The following is a 12,014-nucleotide window of genomic DNA, read 5'->3' on the forward strand; positions in this document are numbered from 1 at the left end:
TACTTGTTTGATAACAAAGTACCCTTTATCAACAAGTAGACTTTTTCAACCTTCCAAATGTTTTGACAATACAAAATAATAGTTTATTTTTTGTAAGCTTTTAAATAGGCAAAATAACAATGAGTAATCAGTATTAGTCTATAATATTTACGATATCACGCAATTTATTTTTATTTAGAAATTTATCTCCCTTTCGCTTTTAAGTTTGGTTGGACATACTTTGAGGGGAAAACACAACTCAATTGTTTTGGGTTACATCTTTAAAAACTTAGATGAAAGATCTAATATCATCCCGACCCAGACGTTTATAAGTCTGTGATATCATATAACTAAAGGTCACACAAGTTTATATGTATACATAAAAAGTATAAACTTGTGATAATGACTGTTTTTATTTCTAATTGAATTTCATTGTTGCTTGTAAGAACATTTTTTACATTTCATTTATTTGATGTTAATTTTGGCCAAAAGCATGTATTTCCTGGTATTGCATAAAACACTGAAACCGAAACTGATATTAATGCATTGTGACAAACATTAAGGTAGTTATATCAATACTTATAAATCATTTAACTTGTATGGACATCTGATTCTTAATGGAGAAAGGAAGAAAAAGAGCAAAATCCAGCGAGTTGTAATAATTGATATAAACATCAACTTTTATTGACTTTCGTTACGGAAATAAATACACGTTTTGTTCCCATAATTTTGAGTTATAGACTTTTGATATAACAAATTAACGATGTTATTTAGTAATGATTTATTTTAAAGTTTCGACATAAATAATTTTTACCTAAAATCATTCATTGCATTCAATAAATGAACAAATTTAACGTTAAAGTTGCCTTTATTGCTATGTTTTACCATGTTCCATGTTTTTTTTTTATTTATTGTTTTTTTTATTTTATTTTTATTTTGATTGTCAAGTATAACATTTGTATTTTAATCGTCTGCTTCTGAGTATTTGTCGGAGTGCTCTTACCCACGAGTCTCGAGACATTGAAGCCATAGCTTTATCCCTAGGTGTAGAACAAACATGTACCCAACCTATATATCATGTATACTGGTAGTGGGCGTAGTAATAATAACAAATTAAATCAAACCAGTACCACACCGATAGATTATGTGTACTGGTAGTGGTTGTAGTAATTATTAAAAGATAAAACAAATGAGTACCTTACCTGAATATTGTGCATACTGGTAGTGGGTGCAGTTTTATTACTTGACAAAAAAACAAGAATCCCGCCTGAACAAGTAATATCAGGAAGTCTTCTGTGGAGCAAGCCTCAGGACCGGGTGATGAATGTTGGGGTCGAGGGGGTCATCTCGCTCGTCGAGGAGCGGAGGGGATGGAGCACGTCAGTCTGTACAGATATCACTTCCTCATTCTCCTGGATGTAAACCTCTAGTTGAACCTCTGTGTGGTGAAGGTCAAGGACATGCTCCGACTGGAATGGAGTAGGAAGTAATATCTTAAACCTATGGCAAAAAAGAATAGATTCTTTGTTCTGTAGATTGAAGTCATATCTATGTCTGCTGTAAAAAAAATCCGTCCTTTTGTAGTTATTAAACAAAATCAGTGTTAGTATGCTGGTAGTGCATTGCCAGGGATTATTGAAAATTGGATTAATCTTATTGAAGCTCCTTATCAACATATACACAACAGTGTCTTTCATCTCTTCTTTCATAATAAATCTGATAAAAAACGAGTTCTGACAAAATTAAGATTTTGCATTAATAAATTATACCCTCATTATTCATAATGACTTTTATGACATTTTATGTGGACACTATACAAGGACAAAACACAAACTAATACATGCATGCACCAAACAGCGCAATGTCATCTAAAACCATCAGAACCTCTAACCTTTTTCTCTTGCTGTGATATGAAAAATAAATGCTTTTTGAATTGAATTTGGATTTGACTGACACACTTACAAAAAATATGATGCTAAAGAAGTTACATATGACAAGATATTGCATTGTCCCAGTGATTTAACCCCCCCCGTATAAAAGTTATGTAGAATATCATAAATCTAATGCTTCCAAACTTTCCAAATGAAAAAAATAAATTATCGCTCAGTAAAAACTACATATAGCACATCCCTCATATGAAAATGGGCTAATAAAATTTTATTTTTGGCTTAATAGTATTTCATTCCGAAATTGTTTATTAGTTTCGGTCTAAAACGCCAAGTCAGTAAAACAATGTAACACATAGTGTTTGTCATACCACTTCTTCAATACAAGGAGACGTACTTGAGGGCCATAGGCATGGTAACTTCCATTCCCTTTCATAACATCAAAGAGATGTAAAAATCGACCATCTGTTGCTCATGTAAACAATTAAAAGTCACAATTTGATGCAAAGATCCATTACCATTAACCTAAAAGTTGCCACTGTTTATAAATCCGCGAAAGCCATTTAATTCCAAATTAATACACACACCCCCGCCCCCCCCCCCCCCCCCCCCCGAAAAAAAAATTCATTTAACATGGGGATAAAATAGTGGTCATGAGCAGGAACCTTTACTCTTGTCAATTACACTTGTTATAGTGTAAGACCCACGTTTTGAGACCAAAACATTATGTATTAGTCTAAACATATTTAATTTTACAACCATTGTGAAACAAGCTATTGCAACATCGTTGTCACAATATTGTGCGAAAGTGTTGTCTTGTGTGGTGGGGGAAATCAGAGAAACCTAGAAGCCGGGAATCGAAACTGTGTCGCCTTGGTGAGTGCACTACCACTGTGTTAACCAGACAACCGTATACCTTTTTATAGATTTTTTTTATGGGGGGGGGGGGGGGGGGGGGGGGGGGGGGGGGGGGGGGTCAGGGGGGTGGTGTGTCAACAGTCTGGTTATTATATTCAAAGCAAATAGTGCCAAATAGTATTGAGTATCTTTATCAGGTCATTTAATATGCAGTCAGAAGTGAAGTTGTTGCACTATTTCTTTTTTGGTAATCAAAAAGTACATTTCCTGCTCTAATCTTCACCAAAATTCTATTTTAATTATCTATATGAGAATATAATTCTAACAGAGTAAACAAGAATTGAAGGAATTCTGGAGGTGTAAATGGGTAAAATGAGTTGCTTAAACTACGAAAGTATTTTTCATGAGACTAGGGCCTCGAATTAAGCCAAGTTTATAACAAACAATGTTCAAATATGTATATATATATATATATATATATATATATATATATATATATATACATAAAATTCATTGGGGGAATTCCCATTGTAAACCAGAGGAGTATAATACCTCTAAACTTTAAATACTTTGAATAGCAGATTTGAAATATGATCTCATTTAACATTTATCTTTCGACAATCTTGATTTTCAACACATTAGCAGCTCATAATTTTGAATCAGAAAGGAAGTTAAGTCAACGCTTGGAATACGAAAGTAAAAATTCATTCACTAGAAGTGATATCAATAAAATATACAAATTAAATAAGTTGTAACCACAAACAACTTGTTTTTATAAAGCTCATTTTACTATGGATAGTGACAGGGAGAGTGAGAGACTGTTTTCACTGCGGCTCTCCCGGGTGATGGGGGATATTGGAGTCAGCAGATGGATGATAAGAAGGAGGAGGAAAACACATTTGAGGATTGAACCTATGAACAATGTTGGTTGTTTGTTAAGTGATATAAATAAAACTACATACGTATTTGGTAGTCAGAGTGAAGGCACCACAACACCTGAGATGGAATCTGATACTGACTTCTTGCTTTGTGATAACAGAGAACATGTGGCTCTTAACTTGGCAACCTGGCAGTATGGAAAGCCAAATCTGCTGGTGTTAAAGAATGAGCTCACTCCACCTCAACACTGCTACTTACAGAGACTGAGAGATGACTGCCCACTACCAGAAGTTCACGCAGAAGGTCCTGATGATGTGCTAGATAGAGAGGGTCGAGTTTTATTGGCTAATACAAGGGTTCAGTATCAGGATATTATACATAGTTTTAGTGAGTCTGGTGAACTAATCCTACATGGCCCATCAATGTCATATGATGAAATGTCTGACCATGTCTATGCATACCATTGTAACCAGCTGCCAGAGGAATGCCAGTTCATGTTCCACAGACCACGCCCTGGACACTGGCCAAGACCTGACACACTAGCCAGGGCCAGGGAGGTTGGAGTCTTCCTAGTGCCACAGGGATACACTGAGAGCCCTTCTAAACAATCAATGTGTAGATCCAAAGCATTCATGATTCCTTCAAAGTTAACCAGTTACCCTTATTCAAAATGGCAGTGGAGGATTTCAACTTCATTGATGGAACGATTTCTAATGTTTGATTTTAGTCCTATTCAAGTGAAAACATACACACTGGTCAAAATAATTAGAAAAACTTTATTCAAGCCTGAGTTTGGGGACAGATTTAGTACTTTTCACATTAAAACTGCAATGATGTTTACAATCGAAAACTATCCAGCTGAGATATGGAGGGAAGACAATATTGTAAAATGTGTGTGTCTACTTTTGAAAACACTAAAACGATGGGTTAAACAGAAACACTGTCCTCACTTTACAATCTCTGGAGTCAATCTGTTTGTGGGAAAGTTGAACTTGTGGGAGCTTCCAAAACTGTGCAGCATTATTTCACATCTCATCAACACAAAACTGCAGTGTTTGTTTTACACTCGTATGGACAATATTGGTTTGAGATTGCTACAGAGCTCTGGTCTTGAAAATATATCATATGAGAATGTTAGTACAAGAACCGAGATCTGTATGGTTGTTCTAGAGGAACTACTTTTGACAGAACTTGTTCACTTTACATCAAAAATGACCGAATTAATAACTGATAAGTCAGTTGATGACATTGAAAGCCACTTGTTTATTCTACATAGTATGTTAGACTCCCCAAGTGACATTGAACAGGAAGTAGTTTGTATGCTGACCCCATTCCTATGCAGCACCCTTGCTTCAATCCTGGCTTCAAGGTGCATCTATCTGGGACAACCAATCACACAGGATATCTTCCACTGGTACCAGCTGTCATTTGACTTAGACCTTATGTCCAGTAGGCTGAAGTTTGCCTCCATGTTGTACTGCAGCAGGCAGTATGAGGAAGCTGCAGAAGTACTGACTTACTGTGAAGGGCTGCTGGGACCAGAAGTGTGGCAGAGCTGTACACATGATGGAAGGAAATGCCTGAAATCAAGCACTGAGTTTGAAAACAAGTTGATATTCAACTCAAACACAGAGATGCGGAAGAAATTCACAATGATGTGTATTAACTTCACAAAGGAAGAAATAAACTGTATTCCACAACATCTTGCATTTGAAATGCTGATAAGTATAGAAGGTGAAGACAGATTACTATTTGACAAGTGGAAGAACAATGTAGTCACTGACTGTGTCCCATTCCTTTATTACTTACAGCATCTCACATACTGGGAGCTACACCAACACCAGAGAGCGCAAACAGCGTTACATAACCTATATGAGTATACAATGGGGACGGAACATGGCCACATTGACACAGCCCACAACATGCTGGGCCACTGCTATGAACTTCAGAACAGGCTGGACCTGGCGTGGATGTGCTACAACAGATCAATGGAAATCTATGATACAGACAATGTTTCCATTTGGCATGCAGCCAGAATACTTCATCAGTTTTTACAAAGTTGATATAAACATTGATTGAGGTTTTTGATCTGAGCTTCCAAACAGATGGGACCTGGCTTGTATGTGCTACAACAGATCATTTTGAATTTATGACAGATCCCATCTGGCATGTAGCCAGGATACTTCATCAGTTTTTACAAAGCTGATATCCACATTGAAACAGCCTAAACATGATGGGTCACTGATATGAACTTCAGAACAGACAGGACCTGGTCAGGATGTGCTACAACAGATGATTTTGAATTCATGACAGAGTCAATGTCTCCATCTGGGAAGTAGTGAGGACATCAGTTTTATGTGTATTAAAAGACTAAATGCTTATTTTCAATTTCATGTCTCATATTCCTTTTAACCACACACATACATATACATGTAAATCGAATTTTGTATATAATTATGTGTTTTTTATGATGTATATGGAAAACTTAGTGTGTATATAGTTATGTGTTTTTATTATGTATATGGAAATCTTAGTGTGTATATAATTATGTGTTTTATTGTGTATATGGAAATCTTAGTGTGTATATAATTATGTGTTTTTATTATGTATATGGAAATCTTAGTGTGTATATAATTATGTTTTTTATTCTATGTAAGAAAGAAGAATAAAAAGTGAAAGATACAAAACTTTGCTGAATATTGTTTGCTTAAATCTAAGGAAAGGAATGCTAACTTGGAAATAATTATCTTCCTTGTGGGTAGGTCTTTATGCATGAAGGCAGATGGGGTTAAAATTCTAAACCCATCTTCATCCATAGAGTGAGGAGTTCATATAGTTTATATAGTGTAACCAATTCTAGCGCAACTTCAAATTAAAACAAGACGCCAACGCCATATTAAAGCCGGATTTTTATTTGACGATGAAATTTTGCAAACAGAGGATTTGAGATAGTGACCTAGTATTTTTAGTTTTCGATCTGAGGTGACCCATATTCACAAATGTTTAAGACAACAAGTAAACAAATATTCTGAGCAAGTTTCATAAAGATTTGACAAAAATTAATGAATTTTTATGGCAGTGGAATTCTTTCTCCTAAGGCAGTAACTCTGTAATTAGCTGAAATAGAATTGCAATTCCTATACACTGCACTCCCTCTCATTATGATCTATCACTGTATGAAGTTTTATTAAATTCCATCTAATAGTTTTCAAGTTATGCTCCGGACAAAAAAAGGAAAAAGGGAAATAACTCTGTAATTGGCTGAAAAAGAATTGCGGTTCCTGTACATTACACTTCCTCTCATTATGATCTATCACTGTATGAAGTTTTATTAAATTCCATCCAATAGTTTTCAAGTTATGCTCCGGACATGAAAAAACAAACAAAGGGCAGTAACTCTATAATTAGCTGAAATAGAATTGTGGTTCCTGTACACTGCACTCCCTCTCATTATGATCTATCACTGTAAGAAGTTTTATTAAATTCCATCTAATATTTTCAAGTTATGCTCTGGACAAGAAAAAGTAACAAAGGGCACTAACTATGTAATAAGCTGAAATAGAATTGCGGTTCCTGTACACTGCACTCCCTCTTATTATGAACTATCACTGTATGAAGTTTTATTAAATCCCATCCAATAGTTTTTAAGTTATGCTGCGGACAAGAAAAAGTAACACAGAGCAGTAACTCTGTAATAAGCTGAAACAGAGTTATGGTTCTTGTGCACTTCACTTCCTCTCATTATGATCTATCACTGTAAGAAGTTTTATTAAATTCCATCTTATAGTTTTCAAGTTATGCTCTGGACAAGAAAAAGTAACAAAGGGCACTAACTATGTAATAAGCTGAAATAGAATTGTGGTTCCTGTACACTACACTCCCTCTCATTATGATCTATCACTGTATTAAGTTTTATTAAATCCCATCCAATAATTTTTAAGTTATGCTCCGGACAAGAAAAAAGTAACAAAGGGCAGTAACTCTATAATAAGCTGAAATAGAGTTATGGTTCTTGTGCACTTCAATTCCTCTCATTGTGCTTTACCATTGTATGAAGTTTTAATAAATTCCATCAAGTAGTTTGCAAGTTAATGTCTGGAAAAAAAATTGACAGCAAAAAAACAAATAACTCAGTAATTAGTTTAGGTAGAGTTATGGTTCTTGAACACTGTACTTCCTCTCACTGTGCTTTACCATTGTATGAAGTTCCAATGAATTCCATCCAGTACTTTTCAAGTTATACTCCGGACAAAAAAGTAACAAAGGGCAATAACTCAGTAATAAGCAAGAATAGAGTTATGGTTATTGTACACTGCACTTCCTCTCATTATGCTCTACCATTGTATGAAGTTTGATTATCATTGGATAAAAACTCTTGATTTTATTACATAAAATGAAAACTTTAACGCAAAATTGTTAACGCCGGAAGGCCCGCCCGCCCGGTTTTCGCCATTCTATAACACGTAATTTTTTTATGAAAAATCCGGCTAATCAGTATTCTCGTGTTACATTACAGTATTCAATGCATTCACACTACAAAGCCACTTACATTATTTTCCTACATTCATAGATATGCAGACAGGAAAATATCTCACACACAACAAAGGCTTTCAAAACCATATCTTAACATTTACATCCTTAAACTATTGAATACAAAATTTACATTTCACAAAAACTGCACATAAAATATAACAACCTGCAATGTGTCTGATAGCCATGAAAACAACAGGGACAAGATCTGGCCCCAATATCACGAAAATACTTAAGTCAAATCTCAAACTCAGTCTCAACACATTTTACCATATAGCATCAACATTTATTAATAACACATATGGTTTTTTTACAGTTTTATAAGCGCATTCTATCATAGAATATGCTGATAAAAGCCTTTGGTCGAATTCCAAGGGAAATATATTCTACAGCCAAAAATGTATTTGAGTACAATTATGTAATTTCTTTATAAAATGCTCTAGTGTATTTTTGCTCTAGAATGAGTTTTCTTTGAAATCTTGACAAAGTCTTTTTATCAACACATTGTATAAGAAAATATGCATCTTAAAAGTATAGAACATGCAAGATTTTGAAGAATATTATGCTTTTATATGGTGAAATGAGTTGAGACTTAGTTTGAGATTTGACTTAAGTATTTTCGTGATATTGGAGCCTGTAGTCAATGGCAATGGCAACGAGTACCTGAGTACTACATCAACTGTCTGAGTGCCCGGGTACTATTTCACTACTCGAAAATTCCAAAAATAAGAAGTATGAGATTCACCAAATGCACAATAAATAGATGACATACAGACAATCTAACAGTACTGGTCCAGTGGCAACAAGACAATGGACAGTTCCTCTAATCCCACACACAAACATACAAACCCCAGAAACATACCACACACAAACATACAAACCCCAGAAACAGACCATACACAATCTTACAAACACTACAAATGAACCACACACAAATGCTACATACAGACCATGCACAAACAAACATCACAAAGATACCATACCCAAACATACAAACACCACAAACAGTCCACACACACATAAACATACATTCGCACAGGCAAATAATGAAAAAAATAACATTTTACAATTTGATTTCGGAAAAACAAATTCTTATTTTTCACAAGGTTAATCTCAAATTTTCAATATAGCATTTTAAACTGATTTTCAAGGGCCAATAAATATAATACGTAGTGAATTGGGTCAACGAAAATGCTATCATCCATGAATTAAAGAAAAATATTCATTAATGCAATATGTGCACCAAGAATCATCGTTCTATGTCTAAAACTGTGAGAGTAGCCAAAATGGACAAGGGTAAAAAAGAATTCAAGGGCACACAACTCTATGACAAAATGGTGGCACACCACAAAATATATGCCAGGCACTACTTCACTACTTGAATACTTATGGGAAAACTTCTTTCAATTACTGGTGTCACAGGTTCAGAAAAGAAAGCAGCCAGTCTGGGGACCAAACCGGGGACCCCCCACTTACAGGGCTGGATTATCCCCTTACATTCTCTCTGACCAGTGTGCAAGTCGGTACGTTTACATTCTCTCTGCAAACTGGAAGTTTGTCCTTAAATTTCATGACACCAGTACTAGTGCTAATAGTGAACAATTTAACACTGAGAGCATGTTATGATATTGCCAAACATGCAGTGCTGTCATAGTACCAGGTCAGAAAAGGGAACAGTCAGTCCAGGTCTAGAACCTTTAACCCCTTCTTACAAGTCAAGTGATCAAACCACTTAGTCAACTTGCCCCGATAAATCACATACTTCCTGACCTATGCGAGAAAGTACCAGCACACCGGGAAATATCTACATACATTATCCTACTTATGGAACTATTTTACCTGAGTAGTTATATCCTGCAGATGTGCTTTGTCAAGTTCTTTGTATTCTTCCTCCATTTCCTGTATCTTCCTGATTCTAGCCTGGATTTGCTGCTGCGTCTGACCATAGCTGTCTTCTATGTCCTCCTGTTGAAATGCGAGACTTTCCTCCGTCTCACGATACGACATCCTGCGGGAAAATTCCTCCTGATCAAGTTCAGCAAGCTGTTCTTTAGTTGACACCTTTCTGCCCTCTGCAGAATAAATAACATGGAAACAAACTAAATACATGTATTATAATTAATTAACGAGATCAGAAATTGTATTAGATTTAAAGGTTATATTGTAATTAATCACGTGTTATCCATTCTTTTTACATTATTATTGCAGTAAATAGGATCAAGCAATAATAATTGGCAGCATATTATATGTATGTGTATACAGAGATGTATGTGTACATAGAGGAGTGTCAAAAACATTTTTCTTGAGTTTAAAGCTGCACTCTCACAAATTGACAGTTTTGACATGTTTTAAATTGTTAATTAAGCATCAATGCCTTCAATTCAATCATAAAAGATAACTCAAAACAGAACAGATCTCAGTTGTTTAAAAAACTGTTTTCCTGATTTTTACGCAAAAGTTTGCTCATTCCAAGACAAAAAATAAAAAAAAGTTGTCAAAACACAGTTCAGCTGTGAGAGTGCAGCTTTAAATAATAGGAAAAGTTGGTTACTTTTACCTTGGACATGAACTTATTTCTGCAATATTGGATTTGATGGCTTGCATATAGGCATTCATATTGCTAGTATTAATTTGACTAATATAAAAAATACACTTTAAATTATAGAAGACATTACCTCTGAATACTGTCACATCTTTGGCCAAAATCAGCCCATCTTCTTCATCTACCCCCGGGTTAGGCCCCACCCCCATTTCCTTGTGTCCACTGCTTAGCCCATCATCTGACCCCACACAGGTCGTCGTTGTGCACAAGGGATCTGTTTGTATTGATATCGACCCCTGGGACCCCTGTTGTTGTTGTTGTTGTTCTAGTTTTTGCTGTTCACGAAGTTTCTGACGCTCCCCATCTAAATGTTTCTGAACTGAAAGACAGAGCCAAACATTCAGAAACAGATTGCATTTGGACTGTACAAAAACAGAAATAGGTTCTATTACTATTATTGTTACGACACTATTAAATAGCATACAGGAAATTTGAGTCTTCTGTGATCGACAATATACTGACAACGTCTACTTTGTTACATGTTTTACAGGTCATGGGATTTTTAAGATGATTTAAGTTTCTCTTAAATCTGAAAATTACTACAGGGGTATTTCTGCTTGTTTCAGTTACCTCATAATGACATTCAAAACATCTCATCTTCAAAACTGAGGCCACAACAAGTTAATCATTTGTTTTACTTTTTTTTTCCAGAAAAATAAGGAGTGAGCAAGCAAAAACATTTTTTTTAATTTTCAGCAAATCAGTGGCGAAAGCACAAAGCAAAAAAAAAAATATAAAAAAATATATTTCTAACCAAACATATATAAAAAAGGTTCTCAATTATAAATGAAAGGTTTTGATTGTATTACATAAATATCGCTCTCAATATGGCAATCAGATCCAGTGCTTCACAATCAAGTTTCATTGCCACTGCAACTTAAACACACATATATTGTAAAGACGGCATTCGAGGTGAGTAACTGAGTAACACGCATATATTTAAATACCAAAAAGAACAGTTATTGTATTTATGCCCATCTTAAGTCCAGCCTACTATCACAATAAGCAAAATTAGATAGTTTACGGTTGCCGGATCAGATTTTGCCGGACACAAGGAAATATATTCTCTAAAAGTTTGCTGATTAGGAATGTATATCATGAAAAAACCTCTGAGTAGACTTCACAGGATTAAATTCTAGGTAAAGAAACTAAGAAAATAGGGGAGATTCAGACGTAAACATGCAGCCAATGAACATTGGGAAATTAATAAATAAAGCGTTTACCGAATTTTATGTGTGGCACATCCATCAAACAATTGATCAACTGGTAGTGGTCTAAAT

The 12,014-nt window shown here is 35.1% G+C and overlaps 2 protein-coding genes across 2 annotated transcripts in view; one reads left to right on the forward strand and one right to left on the reverse strand.

Annotated features, from left to right (window-relative positions):
* The first annotated feature begins 3,514 nt into the window (after positions 1-3,514).
* On the forward strand, positions 3,515-5,665 carry LOC128208684 (uncharacterized). The gene has a single exon (XM_052912232.1). It carries the CDS (start codon positions 3,515-3,517, stop codon positions 5,663-5,665), a length of 2,151 nt encoding a protein of 716 aa, XP_052768192.1.
* A 4,297-nt stretch (positions 5,666-9,962) lies between these two features.
* Positions 9,963-12,014, reverse strand: part of LOC128208685 (kinesin-like protein KIF16B) — a 56,930-nt gene continuing 54,878 nt past the window's right edge. Inside the window, exons 22-23 of the mRNA XM_052912233.1 lie at positions 10,808-11,053; positions 9,963-10,204 (exon numbers count right to left, since the gene is read on the reverse strand). Coding sequence (XP_052768193.1) covers positions 9,963-10,204; positions 10,808-11,053 — 488 coding nt within the window. The remainder of the gene's footprint in view (positions 10,205-10,807; positions 11,054-12,014) is intronic.

The sequence above is a fragment of the Mya arenaria genome, chromosome 11 (assembly GCF_026914265.1).
Source record: "Mya arenaria isolate MELC-2E11 chromosome 11, ASM2691426v1".
In the NCBI taxonomy this organism is placed as follows: Eukaryota; Metazoa; Mollusca; class Bivalvia; order Myida; family Myidae; genus Mya; species Mya arenaria.

Excerpts from the sequence above, each read along its gene's own strand:
- LOC128208684 (XM_052912232.1), top strand. The coding sequence starts at position 3,515 with ATGGATAGTGACAGGGAGAGTGAGAGACTGTTTTCACTGCGGCTCTCC.